Below are 26,858 nucleotides of genomic sequence, written 5' to 3'. Positions count from 1 at the left end.
AACCAATGTCCTTTCGTAAGCTTTGGTCACTGCAACAGTTTAAACGATAACCATATAAGAAGTTCATTGCAGTTCGATGTGAAAAGAGCAGTACTTGATACCTGTACAGAAAGGCAGTGACCGGTCCGTCATATGCCTTTGCCATGTGGACTATTGTCTTTTTTGTCCAGGTCTTTAGCTGCTATTTTCCAAAAGGTGATGGCTCGACATGACAGCTGGATTGACAGTCCACCAAGGCATTGTATCACTGCAGCTCTGCACGATCTCAATTGGTGCTTCCTAAAAATCTCCCGAAGAATTGTTTTACGATGTTCCAGTAGCGCAGGGCAGATGCATAAAAGGTGTAATAACGACTCTTCTCCTTGATCACACAGGCGACATTCTCTCGTGGGCCATGTAAACTTCCATTTCGGGGTTAAATCCTTTATAGGGAACGAACCCAACCGCAACAGCGTCAAATAGTGCTTTTTGTGATGCGAGAAGTGTTCGGACAAGTACGGTTGGGGTTTCAGAAACTGGTATGATTGAATCACTGCCCATGCGTGTTTTTTCTTAGCGAAGGCAATTTTGTCCGTTAGTAGCGAAGTTCGTTTTATTGTGCTGCTCACCATATTTTTGAACCCGGAATATGACGCTGTTGTGTGCCATGCCTCTTCAAGATGTAAATCAGCGAGTGATTCTTTTAGGACTGATGCAATGGAATTTGTTTGCCTCACCTGATTTTCGATTTCTTCCCAACAGCAGTGGGCTAAAGTGTCGTCTTCCGCTTGCCACATCCGCCAATAATATTTTACCATCGCCCCTTGTCTTGCTGGTTTCTGATTTTTCAGCCCATATTCCAATCGGACTTGTGCCTGAGAAATGTGTTGAGGAATTAAAAAGAGGCGCTTGAAAAAACTCGATTGGGCTAGATTTAAGGCGGCTGCATCTTTGGTGTTCATAATTTCCGACCCATATGATATTGAGGGTAAAAATTTGGCTGCGATTATCTTAAGCAACTGGCCTGTTGGGCTACCTTTTAGCTTCTTCTGTAAAATTTTGAAGGCATACAGGAGTTGTTTTGCTTTGGTATTCCCTTGGTCCAAATGTAGCTTGTATTTAAGTGAGTGGTCAAGTTGGAACCCTAGGTATATCATCTAATGTATTTACAGCACGTAGCGGAGAACGTCTGCCTGAAAAGCACTGAGTGCTCCCACAACACCGACTTTTGAACTGAAAAGGCGTGCAGCCTCAGAAGAGCTGCCCCAGCCTGAGAGAATGGCAGCATCTGAACCAAAGCAAGTGATATAGAAACTGTCCCTTCAAAAGGCCAGCCCCCGGGGAACACTGTGCACAGCATGAGAGTCTATGCTGCACTGGACAAAGCAGAGTACAGCATGGCCTGCAGTGCCCCTGTTTGAATTGCTCTGCTCTAGGGCAAGGGGAGAGACTGTAAAACCCCCCTAGAGAGCCCTAAGAAGCCCAAAAGCTGCCTCAACCACGGTAGAGACACTAATGACAGCTGAAATCAAAGCAATAACTTCGAAGGAAAAGCAACGCCTAAGGAGAAAAGGAGGTGAGCAGGCTGAGCCGAAGTCTGCTACAGAAGGCTCAAGGGACATTTGGCCTAAGAGAAAAGGGCACAACGGCCAGAGACTGTAAACCCAGCAGAGAGCATTCAAGTAGCCCAAAGCTGCCGCAGCCAAGCAGCAAAGCGAAGGAGAAAGTGCACTGCATGACCCCAGTGGTGAACGAACTTCACCGCAAGCCAAGAGAAAGGGCAATCAAAGCACCTGAGGAGGGTGCCCATGAAGCAGAACTGAGAGCGCAAGTCATACGTGCGCAGAAGGCTGACAGTACAGGCATGAGCCCGGGAGGGAGAGAACTCTCCAAAGAGAAGAAACAATGCTGAATGCAGCAGGGAGAGCCTCTACATCTCCACTGAACCAGCGAAGCCCCACAGCGGGCCAATGACAGCACAGAGTATCTCCCTCGCACTGCCTCAAGACAGAGTCGCCAGTGGCCCAAGACAGGTAAGAGGAGAGCCGCACACTCCAAGTGGCAAGGTGCCACCACAACATGTGCACTGAAGACATGCGACATGTGGACAGACGCCAAATCGCACTGCAAGCAAGAAGGAGGATGTCACGCAAAGTGGCCAACCCTCTCAACCATGCCTAAATGCACGCAGGAGCAATCGCCATGACAGCGCAGGTTCGAGGCACAAGCACAATGCCGTCAAGCGAAGAAGGTGATCTGACATCCTGGGAGAGGAGCAACATGAAAATCCCTGAGTAGGGGATGGGGCCTGTGAGAGGTCCACAAGGAAATGAAGCATGTCCTATTGACAGGACAGACCTGCAACAGGCCCGCAGCAAAGACAAGAGACAGTCCTAAGTACAGGACGTGACCAGCGAGATGCCCATGGGGCACACACATGAGACATGTGGCATGATGCCATATCAGAGTGAAGAACCTGGTCGGAAGTAAGGGATTGGCACAATGCCACAGGGCGAACAATCACCACTGGTGAGCAAGAGAAAAGGAGAAGTGAGATATGACAGAGGACTCATGCCAGCACCGTAGAAAATGTTCATCAACACAAACCAGCCACCACGATGCAGAGACGTAACTGAAGACAACTCAGCAGGAGGACCAACCTTAAGCCGCTAGCAAGCGTGATCTGCATCCAGGCCCCACGCTTCACAGTTTGACCGTCCAGTCACCGGTCACCAGCTGTTTGGCATCAATGACATCCCAGCTAGAAAGTGCACCTACCACAAGAGAACCGCAAGTGGCCACGGAGTTCCTCCTGTCAACCTTACTCCAAGATATCACCTCAAGCAAGATATCGCCCCATGTCACCCAAGCGTAATAAAGTAATCATACTCATTACCCTGGTGCATCACCAGAAACACCCAAGAAGCATCGCACCACAAGAGTGGATCTAAATGCCTGAAACATCAGGAGACCAACGAGACACTCCTGGTGCCGTGGGAAGCTAGCCACCCAGGAACCTTCTGTGTGCCCCCGTAAACCTGAGCCCTGCCAAAGAAGAGCATACTTGACCATTGGACTATCCATCCTTGGGATTTCACAAGGCTTGGTCGTGGCCCTTCTGGGGGATCCGCAGCGACCCCTCATCGCGACCTATGAGAGGCCCCGCACAGCCCACGCAGTCACGTGGCAATCCAGGTGCAAGGTTCTCAAGGGATTTCCAGTGAGAGGGAAATCCCAACAAGAGAGATGCGTTGCAGCTGCACCCTGACAGGCACTGGGAAGCATGGAGGTCGCGGACGGAGACTGGCCACCCGAAGACTATCTGAGGAAGGCATATGAACCTGAGTCCTGACAGCCAGAACACACAGACCCTGAGACATCACCATAGGTAGGTGCAAGAACGACTTGGTTGTAGTTCTGTTGGCAGTTCCTCAGCAAGGCCTTTGCATGGCCTAAGAGAGGCCCTGCAGAGTCCACAAGATCCTGTAGCAGCCTGGCAGGAAGGGCCTCAAGGAGACTCCTGTGAGAGGGGTGTCCAGGCAGGAGAGGGAAGTCTTAAGCCTCTCTGCCAGCGGGCGCTGGGACTCATCATTGCCTTTAAAGAAGGCCCTCATCCACCAAGGTCATCCTTAGTCTTTGCAGATTTGCCCGCCATTTGAGCCTGAGCGCCTTCAAGAATATCTCTGAAGTGGACTCCACCACTGCTACGTATGCACGCCTACTGAACTGTATAAATAGTCTCCAACCCCGTGAGACCAGGCCGGTCTGAACTACATCGGCGAGGCGAACTAAACCTTGCAGTGCAATCCAGATATCCTGCACTGCCCGGCAGATGGCCTGAAGAGACTCAGTGGTGCTGTGTTTTGTTATGTGTTTTTCCCACAGGTCGGACTTTTTGTTTGATTTAGTTTCCAATAAAGTTTGGGAGGGATGTAGTGTCCTGTGGGACACGTTCTAGTGTTCAGGATATGGATGTTATACACTTTACACCAGGCATCACTGGTCAGGTGACCCTGATAATAAAAGGGGCATGCGCACGTGACCTGGGCCAGTTAACCACCATACTCCCTGTGTCCGAGTCATACTTTTAGCAGTATGTGGGCCTAGGGGCCACAACACAACAGGGTTACGGAGAGAAGGTCACTATTGGAGGGTGGTAGCGAGAGAATACATGGAGGAGGGAGTCATTGTGGTGGCGCCAAAAAGGATTGCTGCACCAGGCGGCACCAGCGCTTTAGCTGGCCCTGTCTTTATTTGTTTTCTTATATTCAGGGCCACTTGAATTATGCGATTGTACAGTCATCAGCGATTTACGTATAATTATACATTTGCCACATAATCCATCGTCTGCTGCATACTGTGCAGATTTTAACTAAAACATTTTTCTAGCTCAAACAGTTTTAAATGTTACTAAAAACGCAGTCACCTGTTATTGCGCAGTGGAAGACCCTTTGCAAAGGTTGACTGGTCACCTTGCTGAAGCTTATTGCTTGTTTGGCTGTTAAACTGGTACTAATGAGTTACAACGAATGCCCCCCCCACCCCCCAACTCGACCATCAATGCGTCCACTGCAGACAGTACCGTACTTTTTTGTCCCGAGCACATTTTGCGAGTACTCATGCCTCCTCTCATGTAACGTAACTGGTTCTATTGTACAGTGCTCTGACACCTTCGGGTAAAGTCCGCTCTTTAAAAAAATGCATTAAATAAATAAAAATAAATAACAAATAAAGTGCAGTAAACCACTAACTACGCCTGGCACATCTAGGACTGTGTCTAAACACAAAGAAGCACAGGCGAACTCGCAGCCAATGACTATCTCGGAGTTATATTCAGCTCGCTAGGATTGGCTGCGGTATAATTCTACACTCCTAGGTCACTTTACACATTCCGCGTCCCTCCCACAACCAAGCGACTGCCAGAATATGTTCAGCCAGTTGATTGGCTGCCCTTCTTTCCGGAAATACCAGGTTTATTGGCTAATGTCAAAAACATCAACGACGCAAGTAGGGCTGAATTAACGGTCCGTTCTTGTGAGGAAAGTACAGGTGATCACATTCGGCAAAGTTACCCTCTAGTGCCATGGCAAACGGCGACCCTTCTATGGAGGAGCAGATCGACGAAGCTCGCTTCTCGGACCTGTGCGGAGCAGAGATCTCTTTGCAGCGCCGCTCCTTCAGCGAGTCGTGCCGCGAGTTTAGCATCAGCTGTCCCAAGGTGTCCTTGTGGGCCATCACCGTCCACACGTGTGGGGTCTGGCTGATTGCCTATGGACTCTTCGCCATCACAGAGGTATGGAGGTAGGGGGGTGGGATTATGACTAGTAACCGTGGGTTGGAAGGAGTGTCTTGGGTCACACACGTTTTTTGGGAGGGGGGGGGGGGGTGTCAATCTAGTAGTTCCATGGACGTTCTTTTTCGTTGTCACTTTGTATTTTTTTCGCACACTTCGCTGTAGCTGAAGTGCATGCACAATAATTTATAAGAAGACCATCTTGCTCCAGGCATTATGATCAAAGTAGTCAGGGTGATGTTTTAAATTTCAAATCACCATCACCCGGTGCATTGGCCTGTTTAGTAGAATGACGCAAGCCAAGATCACGATACCAGAGAAGCATTATGTTGTTACTTGAAAACTGCATTGAAAACAGGCTAAGATGACTTGGATTGATGCGGGATTCCGTTCTCTAAATTGCACTCGTTTTGGTTCGTAGCATCAGGAAAAGTGGAATTTAGATAAGTAAAAAGAATTTCCGACTGTATAAAGTGTTAAAGATTGGCAGTGTTTCCATGGTCATGGGTTTATGATATGGGGTGAGAGCATGGGTGTTTTCAGTAGTTGGGTTGTGGATAACCATTTAAAGTGCAATTTTGTTTATCGTCTTTTTTATTTAACATGGATGTAGCCAGGTAGGATGTGTTCTATCCTAAACAGTTTACCAAGTACATCTGGGCATTTACAAAAGAACAACATAAGAGGAAATAGTTCACAACACTCAAAATGCATTAGTTTGTCACACGAAAGTCCAGGATTGGAAACTGTCTGTGAGTAAACTTAGTGAGGTACCCACCTAACAAATTCTAAATCCCACTCACACTGAATTCATGAAATCAGGATGAGTGGGATTTAGAATTGTAAAGTGCACTACATCATCAATCAGGATAGCTTGACTCCAGTTGCATGGCGAGCACAGGACCCACGTCTGGGCATACCCATCCCACTCTGGGTGACAAACACAAAAAGAACGATTGATGGACAGAATGCAGAACAATGTCATACATTCATCCCAGGACAGAGATCTGGGTCTAAATCCATCGTCTTAACTGGGGTGGCATGGGGAGCAAAAGAATGATGGATTTAACCCAGATCTCTTGACTAGGGATAATTGTTTTGATTTGTTCTGCATTCCGTCCATTAATTGTGTGTCTTTGATTATTTGTTTTTGCCCTAAGTGTGCCTGGTATGCCCAGACTTGTGCCACTGGATTCAAGCTATCCTGGCTGATGGGTGAAACCCCAAAACCGGTCCTAGGATGCTTGTTTCCGGTCCAGGGAGGATCTGGCTTGGCAGTTTGGGGTGGACGGTTCCTTTGAGGCATCGTGTCAAGACTGATTTACATATGGCCAGGTCTAAACTGGGGTGGCATGGTGAACAAAAGAATGATGGATTTTGAGAGAGAGAGAAAACTTGTTTATTTAGACCATGGTCTTTTAAACAGTACAGAACACACACAATCGGGGTCCAAAAAGTACGAACAGACAAAATTCTACTACATCATAAATAAAATTCAATACTTGTTAAAAGAAGTTAAGAGGGTGGCACCCTCAGAACACACAATTCATTACACCCTAATTTTACAGAAGTCTCAAGATCCCAAGAAAGATAAAAAGGGAACATTTACATTATATAAAAGCCTTAAAACGACTTAAAAATCAGTGCCCCTCCTTCGAAATCTCCCTTCCAAATTCTTTTATAGCCTTGAAGAATTTACCCAATCCAATTGCAATTTCTAACGTGGGCATATCAGTAAGTAGACAGATCGCCTGGGCACGTGAAGTTATCTTATATGATAGGAATATAGGACATAAAAACAATTTCCTTAAATCATGTACCAATAAGCAATCAAGTAAAATGTGCAGCATATCATTTCTTAGGCCACGCCCACAGTTAGTTACCTTCTGGGCCAATCAGTGCAGACTTTATTTTTCCGTCTGTCTTCCAAGGGTTAACCCCTACCCGGGTCCTTAGAATTTCATATCTCAACACTTGGTTAGGCAGTATGTCCAAATACGGGAACCAGCCATCATTAACCCATGACTTTTTTAACCACTGGACCGATTTTTTTTCTCTGACATATAATCTAGGTCCTGTGCCCTTGAGAATGACTGGCCGTGTTCCCTAAGCGTTCTCTTAGTAAAATCGGCTATCAGGGCGTCCTGGGAGAATCTCACATTAAGGCGCCCTGTTACTTTCTGGAGAATTTTTCTCACATCCTTTGCCCAGCCAAGATTACTTATTTGGATCTCCTCTCTACACCATTGTGAGACCTTTAGTGTCACTCCTGGGTCTTGGCGCTTCCAGAATCTTACCAGGGCCATTTGGGATTGTACACTCCAAGAGGTTAGCCCTAGCTCCATTCTTATTGCTTGAACCATAGTACAATTCGGTAAGGACAATAACATATTTAAGATTTTTCCCTTTTCCTGGTCCCACTCATGTTTGCCACTCAGGTATAACACCTCTGCCCCATACAATACTTTGGGGGGTATGAGTCATTGCTTCAAATGCCTTTATCATTGGTTTATGAGTCATGTCTCCATATTCTTTATTAAACTTTTTCAACCCACATGTGGATGAAAAAGCTTTAGCTCCTTGAGCCTCCAAGTGGGTGTGCCATTTTAGCGCACTATCAAACCAGAGGCCTAGGTATCTATATTCCTTAACTGCCTCTAATTTGTCATTGCCCAAAAACCGATTAAAGTTCTTCTGGCTCTTTCCAAAACATAAAACCTTAGTTTTATCCATATTTACAGTCAATATTTTCCTATCACAATAACCTTTAAAAACATTCAGTTTCCTTTGAAGTCCTATTTCAGTTTGGTCCAAAATCACTAAGTCATCAGCATATAAAAGGCAAGGCACTTTGTGTCCATTCATTCTAGGGCTCGCGCTTCTTTCTACTGCAAGTGTCGCAGGGAGATCTGCCAGAAAAATTGAAAATAACAGGGGTGCCAAGACGCACCCCTGTCTAAGGCCATTCCCTACCGATATCTTGTGGGTTAGTGACCCGTGTGAATCCCTAATGACCTGGGCCCAATTCTTTCAAGATCATCAATAAGCCATCCGGTATTCCATATCTTGACATATCCTCCAAGAGTTTATTACGGTCCACAGAGTCAAACGCGGCCCGAAAATCAACAAAACAACAATGCAACTTCCCATTTTGTTCTATTGACTTCCGGGCCAAAGCCCATAGGGCAAAGCAGTGGTCCATTGTGGAATGGCCTTCTTTGAAACCACCTTGTTCCACTGGAATAATTTCTCTCTCTTCGGCCCAAGTATTTAGCCTTCCTAATATTATTTTAGCAAATATTTTTTCTCCAATATCGAGTAGGTTAATTAATCTATAGTTCCTTGGTGCATTGGCGTCCCCTTTTTATGGATTGGTCTAATTATCGCACCCTTCCAATTACTTGGAACTATCCCTGATTCTAGGATTACTAAGAACATTTGGGAGAAGAATTCAGCCCACCAAGATGTCAGTGACTTAATTATCAGGGCAGGCAAGTTATCTGGGCCTGCGACTCTAGTTAGATTTAGGGTTTTTATCGTATTAAGTACATTTCCTTCTGAGAAGTCTGGTTTTAGGTCATCTACTAGACCTCTCCAGTCCCCTTGTATTTCTTCTTCAGATTCTCTCCCCGGTGGGTATAGTTCTTTCAAATAATCCTCCCAGGCACCCTCTTCTATCACGCAGATCATTGAAGCTGCTGAGGCCTCTGATACTGATCGGACTAGGTTCCAGAATAGTCGTATGTTCTTGGATTCTATTGCCTCCAGTAGTTTCCCCCAGCAATTATCCTTATGGGCTCTTCTTGTACTATAAAGAAGCATGGTATACTCTTTCTTTAATTTTACAAGATTTTCAGCTCTAAGCTTATCAAATTTTTTACGCAAACTGCGCTGTTCTCTCCTTAGTTGTCTTTTCTTATTTAAACAGACTACATTGTACCAGTTTCCCTTCCTGACCTGTTTGGTTTGTGTACTCTTGATACCTTTTACGTCTGTTCTAAGTTAGACCTTGATACTTTGTACCACTTGGTTTATCTTTTCAATGTACCAGGCCAGATCTAGACCAGCTGCACATCCTAAAATGATGTTATGTTGGAGCCTGGTTAATTTTTCTAATCATTCTTCGGTTAACCGTGTTGTGATGCGCCTGGGATAGTCCATCAGTGGTATAATTACTTTCTCAGCAACAATCTGATGGAAATATACCAACTCTAGAATATTGTGGTAACTGTCTTCTATAAGGTTAACCCTAAAACCCTTTATTATGTTAAAATTCCATGCTGGCATAAAGACATTATCTATGGGACAATTTTGTGTACCTTGTTTAAAAGTTTTCTTTTCCGGTCGATCTTGTGGAAACCTGCCGTTCAAACAGAAAAAACTTTTGTTCTCTAGGTAATTTCCCAAGCTTACATCATTCCTTGAGCAAAGACTTTCGGGAAACTTTGCTTGAATTATATCATAAGATTCTAAAATTTCCAGATACATGAGATCATGCCGCTTAGGGTTGAGTTTATGATTAAAATCTCCTACCAACAAATCAAATCTGAATCATACTTTTCACACAATAAATCTAAATCATTCTTAAAATGACCCATTTCAGCTACATATTCCTCCTTGTTCCCCCATTGCATATACACATTTAGAATCAGCACATTTTCTTTCTTATTACCAACCGCAGTTAGAGTTATTCTACAGCAGAGCAGCCATTTGCATGTTACAGTGAGCCGGGAGAAATTTTTCACCAATTTTGTAGATAGTAAAGTCAGTAAACCCCCTGCCGGACGTCCTGATCTAGATTTTACTGCCGGTCGATAGGCTTGACAGAACCCATCCACTATGGGGGGCTCGCCACATAGCCAGGTCTCCTGGATACAAATGATCACATTATTTTTCGCCAGATCTTTTAGCCGTTCAAGTTTTATTTGATTTCCTAGCCTGTTTATATTCCAGGAGACCATTTTTAAGCCATATGGCTGCCCCTTTACCTATTCCACATCACTTAGGGGCCCATAACTATTGGTTTCCTCTAAATATCGCTGGGAAGGTCCTGGAAGACTAGTACTGAGGCTCCAATTCTTCCAAGAGTCCTCTGGAGCAGAGTTATTTATTATGATATTAAGGTTTCCTGAGCCTAGCCCTAAACCTCTTTCTACAAATCTTACTTGCCTTTTACCAAGTCCTGCATGGTGTTTTAAGAAAGCTTTTTGTTGCAGGACGCTTTCTTCTGCCCCTACTTCTTCATTAGGTACTAGCCGAATCCCTGCTTTTAATATCTCACTTCCTGCTCGCTCAATGGCAATTTTTAACAACTCAGAATAAACTAGTACCGTAGTAAATTCTTTTCCATCAAAGGTTGCTTGGAAGCCCACCTGTCGGAGATCTTTTGTGCCGATTCCTTTCAAGTTAGGGAAATGGGCGAAAGTATTAAGATGAAGTGATTTATTTAAATACGAACTCTTCTTCATTTTTTCCCCTCCCCTTCCCATTTTTACTTGCTCAAAATACAACCATTGATTTCCTTTAAGCTCCATTCCTTTTGCTTTTGCCCCCCTATGTGGTTGTTGTATGTTGGTTTTAACCTCATAGGCTTTCTCGTTAAGTTGCATCCCCTTGTTTTGTTTTCAACTGCCATTATCATTTATTACTCGATTCATTGCTGGCTTCTCTGTGCTTCCTATTCTTACTTTGCTCACTCTCTCTCTCTTATTTTTTGGGGGCTTGAGTTTTAACACTTGTTCCTTTAAATCTAATGATTCCTCCATCTCTCTCCTTTTTCTCACTACTCTGCCTTTACTCTTTCTTTGCATGCCTCCACTAATGGGTCTCCCCTGTCTTAATGAAGTATGTCTCTTATATACACCCCTTCTTTTTATCAACGTAGGCCATTTTGAGATGTACACGTCATGATTTACAACTGGGGGTTCTATATTCCCAACCTCCACCACAATTGGAGTTACATGCTCAAGATCAGGAACTTACATCTGGACATTTCTGCGCATTTAAAATTATGAATCGTGGAATGCAGGAAGTGCAGTCAGAGTATATAGGAGGGCGTAAGCATTTTAAAACCTCACCGGTATAAGAATAGATCTCGGAGGACACGGAGCTGGCCGCCGAGCTAGATATAGGAGTCATGGCCCCTGGACCCGTTCCGGCACAGACGGGCTGAACTTAGGCGGAAATCCGGCGTCCCCGCTACGCGTATCCGCTGCGCGTCTGCATGACCTCCTTATGTAGAGGTCAAGCGTCCTTATGACGTCTAGACCGTCAAAATGAAATGGCGCCGCCAGGCGTCCTACTCACCCAATATGGCCGCCAAAGTGCGAGCAACCAGGACAAGGGCCCACAAAACGCGGTGCTTTACAAAATTATCGTGCAGGCAAGTGGGCATTGATTTAAAATCGGGGAAGAAGGCTAACACAGATTTAAATAAAATACAAAACGGGAGATTTTAAAAGTACGAGAAAACGCATGAGAGGCTGGCAGGACGATCAATAATGAACGCAGCGCGCTCTAAACTGGTCTTCCAAAGTATTGGTCAACTGGTAAGGCCAGACCCCTAATTTACCCTCCTTATGTAGAGGTCTAGCGTCCTTATAACGTCTAGACCGTCAAAACGAAATAGGGCCGCCAGGCGTCCTACTCACCCAATATGGCTGCCAAAGTGCGAGCAACCAGGACAAGGGCCCGCAAAACGCGGTGCTTTACAAAATTATCGTGCAGGCAAGTGGGCATTGATTTAAAATCAGGGAAGAAGGCTAACACAGATTTAAATAAAATACAAAACGGGAGATTTTAAAAGTACGAGAACGCATGAGAGGCTGGCAGGACGATCAATAATGAACGCAGCGCGCTCTAAACTGGTCTTCCAAAGTATTGGTCAACTGGTAATTAGAGTCCTCGCTGTAGATTCCACTTAACCCTGGTTTGATCCATTCCTGTTGCGGGCACTAGACCGAGCCCCTCAAGTGGGGTAATTTTTTAAATCAGAACAAATGGGAATGGAATGCTGGGTTGTAGGTATTTCGTGGATACCTGTAGATTCTGGAAGTTTACATCACAGAAATGCAAGTAAAATGTGTGATCTTGGGCAAAAATTGAGGTTTGGAAGGAATTGTGGGTACGAAACCATTGAGGGATCCACACAAGACGCACCACCCTGGACTCCCTGGGTGCCTAGTTTTCAGCAATATCTGTGTTTGGTAGGTTTCCTCTGTGACCGCCCAGCCTGGACCCAAATAAAGCTGCTACCGCTTTTACCAATTTCTCCTTGTTTCGTTTTAGGGACTTTTGTGGTGCGAGCGTTGGGTCCAGCCTCACGTTTTTTTCAAGACAAATAGGGTATTGCTGGGTGGTAGGGAATGTGGGAATCCCCACAGATTCTGGAAGTTTCCTTCACAGAACAGCCTCCATCCACCACTCCCCTGTGGTGAAGGCAGAAAGACTTATGGGGCCTAGGGCGGAGCAAGCACAAGCCCATTCCCAAGGTGCAAGCCTCCCCTGTGCCAGAATCCTATCCATTGTTTCTACTGGATGGATCCAAGAAGGGGCCCACCAGGGAAAGGTATAATTGGAAACAGAATATTCTTTCCTTACCAATGATACCTCCCCACATAATCAGTGCTTGGAGGGGGCTGAGATATGTTTCAGAGAACTGATCCATTGAGAGTGAAATGGTCCAATTGGCTAATTTCCATTTCACTTTCAGTGAAATGACATCAGCACACTGATCGTCATGTGTGTCCCCCCCCCCCCCCCCCCCCCCCCCCAAAAAAACTCTGAATGCTCGGGAAAGTCTTTCCAAGCAGCCCAACCTCAAAAATGTAAAAAGTAAATTCTCTGGTGTGAGAACCAGAAGGTCCATTATAGGCTTTCCTGGCATCGGCGTGCGGTAGACAAACGCACTTGGCAGGGAGTGTGGGTGAAGCTGGTGGCTGATGCCTGCATTTAGAAGGTTTAGACCATTTGCTGCAAAAACTATTCCTGTTAACTTGTTAAAGGGAATAGAATATTCAATAAAAACTACTGCCTTCTAATGCTTTTTCGCCCACCTAGTCTATTCAAAAATATCACCTATTGTGGTACTGCTCGCTCTGACACCAGTTTGAGAAAATTTTAATAATTTCCATTGAAATACAAATGTTTAAAGTTTTTATGGAAGCAATTTGACAAAAGGTTTGCCATTCGAGTCAACCAAAGCAATTCAACAATAATTTCTAGGTATCGACACCGGCTCACGGTTATAAACGGGCTGTAAAATTGAGCATTTCCGCAACATTTGGAAATGCAAAAACGTCGGCATTTATAAAACATTTATGTAAACAGTAGCTCCAACATCTACCAGCATATCTGCATATAGATGCTCAATGTATGAGGTCCATAATTCATAATATGCATGATAGTTTGCTGAACGTCTGTAATTGTCACTGCCGAAACCAACCAAACTCCAGAATTTACACGTTCCTAGATTTATTTATATTAAATAACTTAAGCCAGAGTTCTTCATACATTAGCCAGAGCAATGCGAATATTTTTTTTTTTTTAAATCTAATTTCAGCTTTTTGATAAAACAATGTCCAAATAGTTTCCATTAATTTGTAAAGTTTTCATAGTGATCTTTTACATAGCCTTTACCCGTTAGGGATTCTTATATCATATTTGTTAGACTTAGATTGGAGAGGAAGTTGTTGGGTCTTATTTTTGTCACAAGCTAAAAAAAATAATACTAATGACATAAAATGCACCCACATTTTAACAATAGATATTCTAAATAAACGTCTATTCTCCACTAAAGTGCTAAACTGTTGAACACATTTTTGAGACCACAGGTGCTCCAACTAAGATGACAAACAGTTATATCGAAGGTGCCTATCATTGATTGTTGTGACGGAGTCATGACTAGAAGTAGCCTTGATCTCAAATAGTTTAAAAGTCCAGCATGGAGTTCTATTTTGTGGATTCTGATCACTTTCTATGCGCCGTATAATTTTAAAGTCTTTAAACATACAAAAAACTATTAAAAAACGTACTAGAGAGTAGTCGGGAACAGATTGCACTAGAGGAAAGTGGGTGAAGTGTGCTGATGATAAGAATTTGATCTTGCAGTCAGTTTTTAAAAAAACTTTTATTCGATTGACATTTAGTAAATCATAAAAAGTACATCATAAAATTCCAGTGAATTATTTAAAACACAGTATTATAATACAGGTTAAAACTAAATGTTATTTAAAAACGTTTGATAAAACCATTTTACAAATTAATTCAGATAAACATGGAATCAAGGAGACGATAACCCAATTTTACAGCGTATTTTCAAACATGATTTTAAGAAAAGAGCTACACATTTAGCTACATGTTGTGAGTCTAGTAGCTGAAGTGCCAGGTAAGCTGGCCGACAGGTTCTCAACCCCATTAGTCGAAGAAGTGGGATAATCCAGCGCTTGCGAGGTTGCTCATAGTAGCGGCAGAACAAGGTTACGTGGATGGTCGATTGAGATGATACACCATCACACGGACATTTAGTCAGGTCATGGGACCAATTTAGCTCGATGGGGAAGGTAACAAGGCGAAAAAAAGAATTAAAACAAAACCTAGTTAGAACAAATTTTTCGTGGTTAGATAGGAAGAAAGTTAAATAAGGCTGAATACTAGGGGAGGTTTGGACCATTAAGATCTGCACATTTGTTGGCTTAGATACTTCATGAGAGAGGCGTAAATCTCTGAGATGGTTTAGACAGAGATTTTTCAGAGCGCTTCTACTGATATCAGATGTTGAAGAGGGCTCAGTGAAGTAAGATGTGCGGTTCAGATCCTTTAGAAAGTTGGAAACATACAGTAGCCAAGGGATTTTTTTCCAACTCGCCAAGGATAAGCAATCAGATATTAGAGAACGGGTAAAATGGCATTGGGGTTTGTTCCAAATACGGTGCCATAAAAGAATCGGCTGACATCTGATGTTGTCAGTTAGATAATCGATGCCTAGCTTGATGTGGCAACCGTATATTGGAGCACTTTGGGGAAGTGCTAGTATGTATTTTAAAAACCAGTTTTGGACCTTTTGTAAATCGTCTGCGGGAGCATAGCCCCAGACGCCTGCGCCATAGGTTGCTACGCTGTGACATTTTGCGTGATATATTTTAAGCAACTCAGTTGGGGCTGGTTTACCCAATTTTCTTGAAAAGGAAACAAGAGCTGAGGTTGCTCTCTGATAGAGCAACTTTTTGCTTGCCACTGCTTGTTTCCACGATAACTGATCATCCATTAGAATGCCTAAATAAGGATATTCCCTAGCAGGTTCCAGTCTAACTTGTTCTATAAAAACGGGTTTGGGGTTCTTTGCCTTGGGACCAATGTGCATAACAAAGGTTTTGCTTTTATTTACTTTTAACCCCAGAGAGAGCATGAACTAACAATATTTGTCTAATTGTTTTTGCAACTGGATTAGCGTCCTAGCTAGAATGACGGAGTCATCCGCATAAAGTAAAGTGGGAATGGGGCGATGGTTGATGGATGGAAGGTCCTGGCTCCTTGCTAACATGGCCGATTCCAGCCCGTTGGTATAAAGATTAAACAAGAAAGGGGCCAGGACACAGCCCTGTCTGACTCCTTTGTTTACTGAGAATGAAGGCGATAGTTCACCACCGATCCCATATCTCACGCACGCTGTAGCGTCGGAGTAAATCTCGCGAAGGAATTTAATGAGAGGAGGATCAACCCCCAGTTCACTAAGAATGGACCACAGCCTAGAGTGTATCACGCAGTCAAAAGCTGCGCTGAGGTCGACATACACTAAGTACAAATTGCCTCCTTTTTCCCCAACATACTTGCCTATTAAGAGGGTTAAGTTCAATGCCTGTTCAACAGTGCCAAGTCCCTCCTGGAACCCATACTGGAGATCAGTCAAGACATTGTTCCCCGATGCCCAGTCTTGGAGACGTTCCAGGATCAGTCGTCCTGCGACTTTCCCCAGGGAGTCCAGGAGGGAGATGGGCCTGTAACAGGCTGGGTTGTTACGTTCCCCCTTTTTGAAAATAGGGAGCAGGATGGAAGATGACCAGGAGTCTATTAGGCCAATTTTAGAGACTGCAGCCATCACCTGGGCGACGAGGGGGGACCATAGTTCTATATTATTTACAAAGATATCGAGTGGGACTCCATCAGGACCGGGAGCCTTACCGGTTTTGGAAGACGTTAGGGCGTAAATGACCTCACTTAAGCTAAAATGAAGTTCGATGGGAGATACTTGTGCCTTGGTAGGATCATTTACCGGCTTGACCGTTGTTGTGGTATCAACAGGGAAGCCACCAAAAATCTTTGAGAAATGGGTCACCCACTCGTCAGCCGTCACGGCCACATCTAGGTGCTGGGGGGTATTGGCATCAACCAAAAAGGGTGATTTAACTGTACGCCAAAACTGGGAGCTGTCTTTGCTTGCAGTCAAAATACAAAAACCCAATTCATTAAGAAATTGAAAATGTTATTTTGGGCCATATTAAATTGTTTTTGACGACTAACAGTTGGAATTCTTATGGAGACAATTAGTGTCCCTTGACTTTAGGTCATATAACCGCTTTGAATTCAAATTACTAGACATCAGAAAAAAATTGTTGGAGTACCTCAATATTAAAATGTCTGTCTCTTAAGTTGGTGTGCTTTGTAACAGTAACCAATTTTCTTTCAATTTTAACATATTCTTATTTAGTTTATTTACTGAGCAAAGCAGCTGGACTGTTGTCCATTCATTCTGTAAAAAAGTAAACATTTTTCTGTTTCAGAACACTATGGTACTGTCGTCTGCAATATTTATCACCATAATGGGTCTGCTCTTCTATCTGCACTTTGTGAAAATTGACCAGGAGACTTTACTGGTGATTGGCTCACTTGGCGTTCAGATGACATCCTTTTATGCCTCTGGCAAGGAGAGCACAAACTTTATCGAAATCGGCAAAGTGAAAGACATTGTGATCAATGAAGCTATCTACATGGTATTTGTATCTACTTCTCCTTAATGCATGTATCAATTTAAACCTCTAATTATAGGTTTGCACCATGAGAACATGGTTTCGTAGCGTCAGAGAGACATAAAAACGATGATTAAACAGCTGTGCGATTAACCAGTCAGCTCGGTATGATTAAAGGTGTAGTATATTGTTTAGGAATGCTCAGTTGGACAAAGTCTATGCAGTGTGTTAAACACCTTAGAGATGTTGTTTAGTATCTGATTACAAATCACATACTTTTGGTGAATGAGCTGCAAGATATAAACATGAAAGCTGGTCATACTAGTGTGGTTTGATGGGTGAGGCTAACTTTACCCTCCTTTGGTTCTTCCACAGCCAATTACCCAAAGTTTGTGTCTGACATTTCCCCACTGGCTTATGAGATGATCCTATGTGTCTGTCTTTTGACAGCTTTTAGTTGGTTATTGTTGTAGGTCTGTTGGGAGAGATATGGTCATGTTCTTCCAAAAGGGCATTCTTTCCATGTGCTGGACATGAAGAGACAATGGCTTTAATCCTTCAGGTGGTGAAGTCTTAGTTAATGGAGTAAATCATCCCCGTAGTTTTAGTGGTATGTAAACCAAAGCAAAGGGTGGTTGTGAATTCCTAGCAATGCTTATACACTTGCACACAGTCAGTACAGTGAAACTGTTCTGTTCATTAGGGGCCACATTTTTGAAGCTTTGAATTAGCAATTTCCTAGTAGCGAATTTTTGTGATTCGATATTAGGAAATTGCAAACAGCTATGTACAACAGTGTATATTAAACTGTTTAGGATTCCCAGTGGGTTACAGTTGACCTACCTCATTAATATTCATGAAGTAGGTCGATATTTCCGAGCCATTGGGAATCGCTAAAAATCACAGGGATGGTGGCCTGCTGGGGACAGCAGACCATCATGTCTGCATTTGATTTAAATAAAGCAACTTTTTTTGTTTTTTTTAAATTTTGTCCGGTTTCCTTAAAGTAAAACGGTTTAAAAAAAAAATTAAGAGTAGTGTTCTCTTAAAACATATTCACATGCATTCTCAAAGGGAAAGGGGTTGTTTTGCAACTGTATGTCAGTCACAAAACATTTGTACATAGCAGTGCGAGTCTTTAGTTGGAAGGCATGCCCTTAACAGGGCCCTTCACAATACCATCCCATTTTGCGATTCGGTAATAGGTTATCGAATCACAAAATTGGGTTTTGTACATAGGAAAATGCATTTTTTTTTATTGCAAAAAGCCAGATTCTGCAAATCGGGCTGTATGCGACCAAAATAAAGCTACGTATATGTGGCCCTAGATCACTGCATTTGTGTCTTGGATTCCTGGATTTATGTTCCACCTCTTTTTCCCTATGAAAACTTAGGCTTCCAGTTTCAAAGAAATAAAAAAAGGTTTTATGTTGTGTTGGGCAAGTCTCGAATTTCAGGTTTTGATTTATTTTATTGAACTAACATAAGCTAACATGCAAAAATGGGACAATATAATAAAATTACTTTTGAGGAGACTTTAATCCCTCAATGTCAATCAATCATCACCTTCACGAGAAGGAATCTCTGACATTGAAATTGAATGTGCGTTTTGGTTTTTCGTGGTATGTTGAGGGTGTCCATGCTTGGAATGTTCAGTATTTTATCTAGGCTGCCCTACATGCTTAATTGTGGGTGTTTTGTGCTGTTAAAGAAATACTCGCTGGCCACCATTTTACTGTTTAACTTGTGGCCTTTCTTTATATGGGCATACAGCATAAGAATTGTAGCTGTAACTTTTTGTCTTAAGGATTTTTAATTTCTTTTTCTCTAGCAAAAGGTTATCTACTATCTGTGCATCCTTTTGCGCGATCCAATTGATCCTAATGGAGTTTCTGAAGTGGTTCCCGTGTTTCAGGTGAGTGTAACATTTTTTGTAGTGGGTAGCTTCCTATTCATCTGTGTTTTCATCACTTAGTTTGACTGTATTCCATTCCATGTCGGATCATCCGCTCTTGGTGCTGCTATAGGCCTTAATATCACTGCAAAAAAAAATCCCATAAAGCACTGGCTGAAACAAACCTTAACATTCCCGGCAGAATGTGCCTTAAAAAAAAACTAACGTATAAAATACAAGTCGCCAATCAAATGTGCTGAATTGTCTTTTATGAAAAGGTACTTCTTTTAATTAAAAGTACTGCTTCAGCACCAAGTACATCATCCAATATCACCCCGTGACATTAGGCTGGGGACTCATAGACTCTCATGGTCCGCGGAGGCCCCCCGGTACCTCGGTGTCCGCCTGTACCACTCTCCGGGAGACATCTTTGACGGTAATCACCGTAAAGCGCTCGCTAGCCTTCGCCCGACTGTTGCCTTCTGGAATAAGCTCCCACTAGCCCCGATAGCCCTGGCTAAAATGGTGATGCTTCCCCGGCTCCTCTATCACTTCGCTAACCTACCAGTGGTGCCACCCAGGTCCTTCTTTTGGGACCTCGACTCTCTCCTCGGCACCCTTATATGGGGCGCGGGCCGACACAGAGTGGCCCTGAAAACCCTCCAACTCCCCACAACACAAGGCGGGCTCGGAGCTCCCTCATTTGAGTCCTATTTCCTAGCGGCGCAGCTCCAATGGCTGTCGTATTGGACGGTGGACCGTTACACCCAGGAGACTTCTACCCCGACCGGCAGAGTCACAACTCCGGAACTTACCCGTCTTCTCCTCCCGGGCACCAAACCCCGACGTACATACCCCCTTCAGGTCGCGATAGCGCGTCAATGCATGATGCGGATCCACCGGATGTCCCCCGGTAGAACCCCATACTCCCTGTTACTACCCTTGGTGGGCTGCCCCAGACAGGATTCTTATTTCTCGGCTCCAATGCTCGCTGAATGGACGCTATGTGCCATCACAGACATGGAGTCGCTTTTTGAGGAGGGTCAGCTGAAGCCGATCGACCGGCTGGTCGCTGAGTTCGAACTCCCCCCAGGTCAATTCCTCAGGTACCGACAGCTACTTGAGGGCTTCCGTCCTTACCATAATCTCCAGGCCGGCGAACCTGACACGCACCCAGTAATACATGCTATTCTGCGCATGGGAGTGGGACGCCACTTGGTCACCTGGCTGTATAAATCAATCCGGGAACTCACGTACGTTCCCCTAGCGACCCTACGGGCCACATGGGAGGAAGACATCGGGCGCGCATTACATGACTCAGAGTGGACCAAAGCGCTCGAGGCCCCGAAACGTGTCTCTAGGAACGCCCGCTTCAAAAACATCCAATACTACATACTGCACAGGGCATACCTTACTCCGGCATGACTGAAAAAGTTCTATCCTGCAACACAATTCCTATGCCCCAGATGTTGCTCCCCGATGCAGATTTCCGCCACATGTTTTGGAGCTTCCCCGACCTCCACTCCCTGTGGCAAACGGTGCACGACACACTGACAGATCTCACAGGCCTCACAACCCTAGCCTCCTGGGAATCCAGTGCACTAGGCATTTTTCACATCCCTAAACAGGACCCAGTACACAGACGCTTTGTGTCCTTAGCGCTGCTGCTAGCTAAAAGATGCATTGGCGATCCCCGGAAGGTCCCCCCATAGCGGCATGGACGGGAGCAGTCTGTAAGTGGGCGGCGGCGGCGGAGGAGGATGCCCTTAGGGGGGAGGAGGCCAGGGGGGGCGCGTAAACATCCCATCTCTATGGAATGGGCCATGCTCCTTCATAGCTTCCGGCAGTCCTTGCACACGGAAGACCCACCTACACCTACGCCCCCTCCACCCCGACACCCGCCCGACCATTCGCCCCTCCCCCACCCGAGGGAGCCCATAATCCTTGACTGATGCCCTCATTCCCAGCGCCGGACCCCGATGCTCTACACACCCCCTTGTCAGCGCCCCGCCCCCCCATGTCGACCGTCCCGATACTCCGGGATACCTCCGCCCTCTGGCCGTTCTACCTCACTGTGAATGCATACCGGGGAACCCCCTTGCCACCCGACGCCCGACACATGTTTCCTTCTGCTATGCTCTTGCCAACGCCTACATGCTCCCCCCCCACAGTTCTGTCCCCCCAGTTACCTGGTAACACTGCTACGCGAACTGTACAGGCTCCGTTCCAACACCCCCAAGGCGGGAATTCACGTGCCTACTGTTAATCTCCTTTCTCCCTTGCGGAGATCGTTTCCTGTATCCCTGCCTGAATACTTGTCTGATTGGTCTGTACTGTTCAATGGAGGAATTGCCAAATTACACAGGTTTTATGTACAGAAATGTTGCGTGCACGGCTGACCGCGGCTTTATGTTGACGACACGCCAGCAGATGATCCACTCTGTACCCTTGTTCGATGATGCAACAATAAAAACAAAACAAAAAAAAAAGTACATCATCCAACATAAGAGTTTAAAAAAACAGTGTCTCTTACATAAGGCGTTCTCAGAACAGCAAACAAGGTTGATTATGCAGACCTTTCACATAGCTCGTTAGTGGTAATATGCTGTATCCCCCTGAATATGTTAGTTCCATCTTCCCGCTTATACCTGATGTCCCGAACTGTCTTGCCATGTGGAGCCTGCCAAACTCGTTTTTGTGAGACTGACACACTTGGTCTGTGTCTGAGGCCCAAGTACCTTTTGCACTTAGGGCTGTTGTACTTACTTTACAGCCAGGACACTTAAAGACCGATTACACTTGTGGACATGTCTCTTTTCGGAATGTGCAAACCATAGGTGTCCTTCTTGTCCACAGGTAAGCAGTCCTGGGCATCTGGTCCTCTTACACACCTCTTCCAGAGTAATGATGAATTTCACAGTGAGAGAGTAGACAGCGTAATCGAGCCTTGTAGTGCGGTGCCTTCAATGCATAATCCGCACCCCAAGGCTGTTTTTTAATTCATAAGTGCCCGTGTAAAATGCCCTAGAGCCAGTGTCTTAGAACAGACAGTCCCCTCTCATCTCAAGAATGCTGGTAAGTAAAGATGGATGTACATGTGTCTTAACCCTCTTTTGTCTTTCTATTCACGGGAAAGGGTGACCGACATGTAGGTAAATACTACAGTGGTGCACAGACATGATAATACATACTTGTCAGTGCTCGATATGGAGGACTTTCCTGAGTGTGCCCATGATACCTATTATTAAACTCTGACACCTTGTCAAAGATGTACTTATTCCATTGTGGGTACCCTTCTAGAAGAGCTTTCCAAATCCGTTTCACAGGGAGTGGTGGTCTGTACACATTCTGGAATAAAACCAGTATTACTTACTTCTATATACGACTAGGTAAGGAGGTGGAAGCAACCCTCGCCAAAGCTTCCACTGCCTGCCTAATTCCAGCATCTGTTTGTCCAAGAGCACACGTTTCACGGCGCTGGCGGGGCTGGTAAATCTGCACTTGTAAAAAGCGCTACCATTAGGTTACATCTCATTAGTACCATGTAATTACGAGTTTATCTCCACGGAACTGGGAAAAACCACACAAATCTGGTTTTATCAGGCAGAATTACGAACAATATGACCTTTCTTGTGGGTATTATTGCTCACATTTACCGCCTGCTCTAGGCCGAGTATAAACCTGAAGGGGTGCTGCTGCGGGGAGGAGAGAGGATGTGGGGAAGGACAGGGAAGACTGTTTTGCCAGGGGCGGGCGTGATTCCCGTGTAACATATAGAGTTGAGCGGTTGCGGGAAAACCGGTCCAGGCTGCAATGTAGCAAATTCCGAAAGTGATTTTACGGGTTTGAGTTTGTGTCAGGTAAAATCAGGTTGTTTGTTCTTGCACCCTGTACATCTGTGTCAGGGAACAGCAGCCCGCTAATGATTGAGCGCAATCCCGTACAGGAAGTCCACTCTGATAAACTCTTAATCCTGGCCTCTAGATTTACATAAAAGGTGGCAAAATCAGAGCCTAGCTGGAATCCAATCCCTGATATTACACGAGCCCTGACCTGATCAGTGAAGCTATTATCAGAACTTTCATATAATGAGAATGCTGTCATAATGTGTCACCTCTCTGCATGGCACCAAAAAGGACAAGTGTTTGTTTATGTATGTATTTATTTATTTTTTACACGACTATTGGATTTTGGAAGCATCCCATCCATTGGAAAAGTAGATAGGTTATAAAATTCTGCATTGCTGTTTAATTAAAGAAAACGAAATGGAGCCCAGTGAGCATGTGGAAAAGGGTAGCAGAAGTTGTTGCACAGCAGCAAGATAACCAGTTCCAGTTTCAATCTTTATTTCGGCCAGTTTGACCATCAAAGATATACAGTAAAACACATGTAATACAATATAAAACCTTTCCACCATAAAGAAAAATGAGTACTTCTTTAGTGACAGTAGATAAAAGGTCATACATTAAAATTCATATTCTTGTACTTAAGTAATCAACTGCGACTTTAAAATACGGGTGCGGGTATGCCAGACACTTGTAAGGAATTTGGCTAGTGCAAACACCGTTGGTCCCGAGACATCTTTTTTTAAATTCTATACATCGGGAGGTATTGCCTACAACCAAAGTTTCTAATAAGGGGTAAAAGCCAATATTTCCTAGCGGCCTTATAAGTTGGATAGAACAAGACCACATGTAGGTCGCTTTCCTCAGCACAAGTGCATGCCGGGCATTGCTTGGTGGAGGGCGGTGTTGACCAGGAGCTGGTGTATGAACTCAAAGGCAGTATGCCATATCTCCATTGGAGGAATAGCTTCCTGGTCAGCACAGGAGTCATCCCATCCAGGACCCTCTCCAGCCTGTAGGAATCCTTACTTTGTATAAATACAGATGTTAGTGACCCCTCGCGCTGGCAATCTAAAACAATAGCCAGTTTCTGCTCATAATAAGCCTTAGCCAAGACTCTTCGCGGGATCATAAGTGACGCATTAGTTGGATCTAGATCATAGATCTGGGAACCCTATTCTCTCACAGGGCATTTTTATATATTTTATCCAGGGAATCTGCAAGGCTTTGGGGTGGGTTAGAAGCTCCCTCATTTCTGCCCTGTAGGTAAAGAGTTCCTCACTGCTCCATAACCTTCGCCAGAAAGCTATGGGTCTGAGGCCCAGTTCATCTGCTATGGGTCTCAGGCCCAAGTCCATCCTCAAAGGGAGGAGCGGTGTACTAGACGGGAGTGCAACTATCTGTCTAATGAATTTATTCTCAGTTATAGACAAATTGTGGGCAGGTGTATGGCCCCACAATTCCGCCCCATATGTGATGGCACCCCTGGCCTGTGCCTTGTAGATCTGGATAACCGGCCCCAGTGGTCGATAACCACACCGCCATACGTTTTCTTGCAGTTCGTACTCTGCAGCATTCTCAACACAAAACACTTATTAGACTCATTAGGAGTTGGCCGATAATAGTCGTACCTTATTGTATGCGATAATTATCACCTATTTCAACTGTTTTAGGGAATAAGAGGTGGATTTGGGGGCATATGGCCCCAAATCTGCGTGTTTCTGTAAATGCCAGGCCTTCCTCCTCCATTTAATTTCTGGCAGCTTTGACCTGCCGAAATTTAATGAAGGCTGCAATCTTTATCGTACCTGTTTAAATGAACATTGCACCACTTGCAATTGCGATCCCTTTACAAATCAGATCTCGATTTAATAGGCTACTTGTAACCAGGCTCCCAGTTGTTCTAGATGACCATATATATTTATTCTCTCTTTTTATGAAGTCCATCGAGTTTTTTTGACATTTCTGTTTTTATTGTTCTGTAGTGCTCGAAGCCTCGCCTGGACTGTTTGGTTGAAGTCTACAAAAGCTGCCAAGAGATCCTGGGACAAGAGAAGGCGCCATAATTCTTCATCAAAGCTTTGTTGCACATGAAATATGATGAGGGCTCACTTTTAACAACTGAGCGCTTACATCCTGGCAAGTGTCTTAAAGTGTATAATCCTGTTCCACTCTTCCATAAAGCATACTCTGGAACAGAATGTCCAGCATGTATATCCCCAGAAGACCACTTGGATAATATTCACACTGCAGTCCAAAAGATAACAAAGATATACATGCAGAAGAGAAGCTTTGGGATATTTGACACCTGCAAATCGGGTTCAGCTTTTTCATTCATCACTGCTGGCCTCTGTTTTACTACTTCCATTGTAAGGAAGCTTACGGGGCTGAACAGATCTCTTTTAGAACTTTGAGTGCACAGGCACTGCGATGGTATTATATACTTGTTAATCCATTAGCTTTTTATTTGTTAGAGCGACCAATAAACCTGAATTGCTTTCTAGTAGCCCTGGATGAAATAGTTTCTTGCAGACTATATGCAACACCGTGCCAGCCTAAGACAAAAGCATAACTGCTATTTTGCTACCAGATTGTGGTGAAGCTTTTGATGAAGACCCTGAATTCCTTCAACTGAAGCATAACGCTGTAAATCAAAGAGCAAGAAGAAAAGTTCAATTTACATGAGCAGGCAGCAATCTTCCCATTTAATGTACGTAGTTGGAAAATTGTGATAAAAGTCTATATCTCTAGGCTAAAATGGCCTGGTAGGCTTGAGTTTGTAAAACTGCCATACAGCTCAGGAGTGCCAGTTGGCTTGCTTGTGGGTTGGGACCACGTTGTTCAGAGGGAATGTAGAGGAAAGCCTTCCAAGTTGCATACAACTTTATTGCCACAGTTACGATTTGACACGGGGATGTAGGAAATGCAACTTCATCTAACCACTGAGTAATCAAGAAAAGGTGAAACTAGTTTACTCGTCTCCTTCTGGAAGGCACATTTGGCTTGATTCTGTTGCACCCATTACTGTTTGTATTTGATTTGTTTTAGTTTTCCCTGTGAGGCTTATTTGCAGTACCAAGGACCATAATTAGAGTTTTACAGCTCAGTTAAAGGGCTATTTTATTTATTTAAAAAAAATAAACTGTTGTTTTCCTTTAAGGTAGTCTTGCGGTTGATCAACGTGTATTAATTCCAGTATAATAACGTACCTGCAGTTTTCATTCAAAACCTCTTGTAATTCCGTTATGGTAAAAAATTCTATGTGCTGTTTAATAAGATGATTTTTAATAAATATATTAGTTTGTAAGCATTCTGTCCATGTCTTCTACTGTAATGTAACATGTAGAATTAACATTTGTTCCCTTTCTTCACAAGTGTTTGTAGGCAGTTCCTGATCCCTGATAAGGCCATCCAAGAGGTTAAAATAAATGAACCTGGTATTTTATTATTTTGATCTAAAATGAGGGAATATGTGGGTTTGTTCTTGGCTGATCTAAAGCAGGGGTTCCCAAGCTTTTCTGTAGTGACAGCTACTTCTGATCAGTGAAAACCATTTGAGCTACTGAAGGCGAAGCCCCTAGCTTCATTGACTTTATCCCCAATGTCCATACAGTCAGATACTATGGTTTGAACAAAATACTTTGACTATGGGCACTATGCCATGTGTGTCAGTGAGAGCGTGGTCTTTATGGATGTATGAACATGTTTGCGTATGAATAGGATATATGTGAATGGGTGAATGAGAGCCTGTGTTGTATGCATTTGTGGCACAGAACATGCATTTCACCATATGTGGCACCGTTACATGTATAACACAAGCAAACAACCATTTGTTAATGGGAGAAATTTCTAGTGCAGACAAATGTTCTGCAAAAATGTTTGTA

The 26,858-nt window shown here is 44.1% G+C and overlaps 1 protein-coding gene across 1 annotated transcript; it reads left to right on the top strand.

Annotated features, from left to right (window-relative positions):
• The first annotated feature begins 4,930 nt into the window (after positions 1-4,930).
• Positions 4,931-26,281, top strand: PIGH (phosphatidylinositol glycan anchor biosynthesis class H). The gene is made up of 4 exons (XM_086937162.1): positions 4,931-5,272; positions 17,050-17,259; positions 19,067-19,150; positions 24,960-26,281. The coding sequence occupies exons 1-4, from the start codon at positions 5,063-5,065 to the stop codon at positions 25,038-25,040; spliced, it is 585 nt and encodes a 194-aa protein (XP_086793288.1). The 5' UTR covers positions 4,931-5,062; the 3' UTR covers positions 25,041-26,281.
• Positions 26,282-26,858: the final 577 nt, after the last annotated feature.

The sequence above is a fragment of the Lissotriton vulgaris genome, chromosome 9 (assembly GCF_964263255.1).
Source record: "Lissotriton vulgaris chromosome 9, aLisVul1.2, whole genome shotgun sequence".
Classification (NCBI taxonomy): domain Eukaryota; kingdom Metazoa; phylum Chordata; class Amphibia; order Caudata; family Salamandridae; genus Lissotriton; species Lissotriton vulgaris.
The sequence above is the reverse complement of the archived record's forward strand: the minus strand, read 5'-3'. Positions and strand labels throughout refer to the sequence as shown.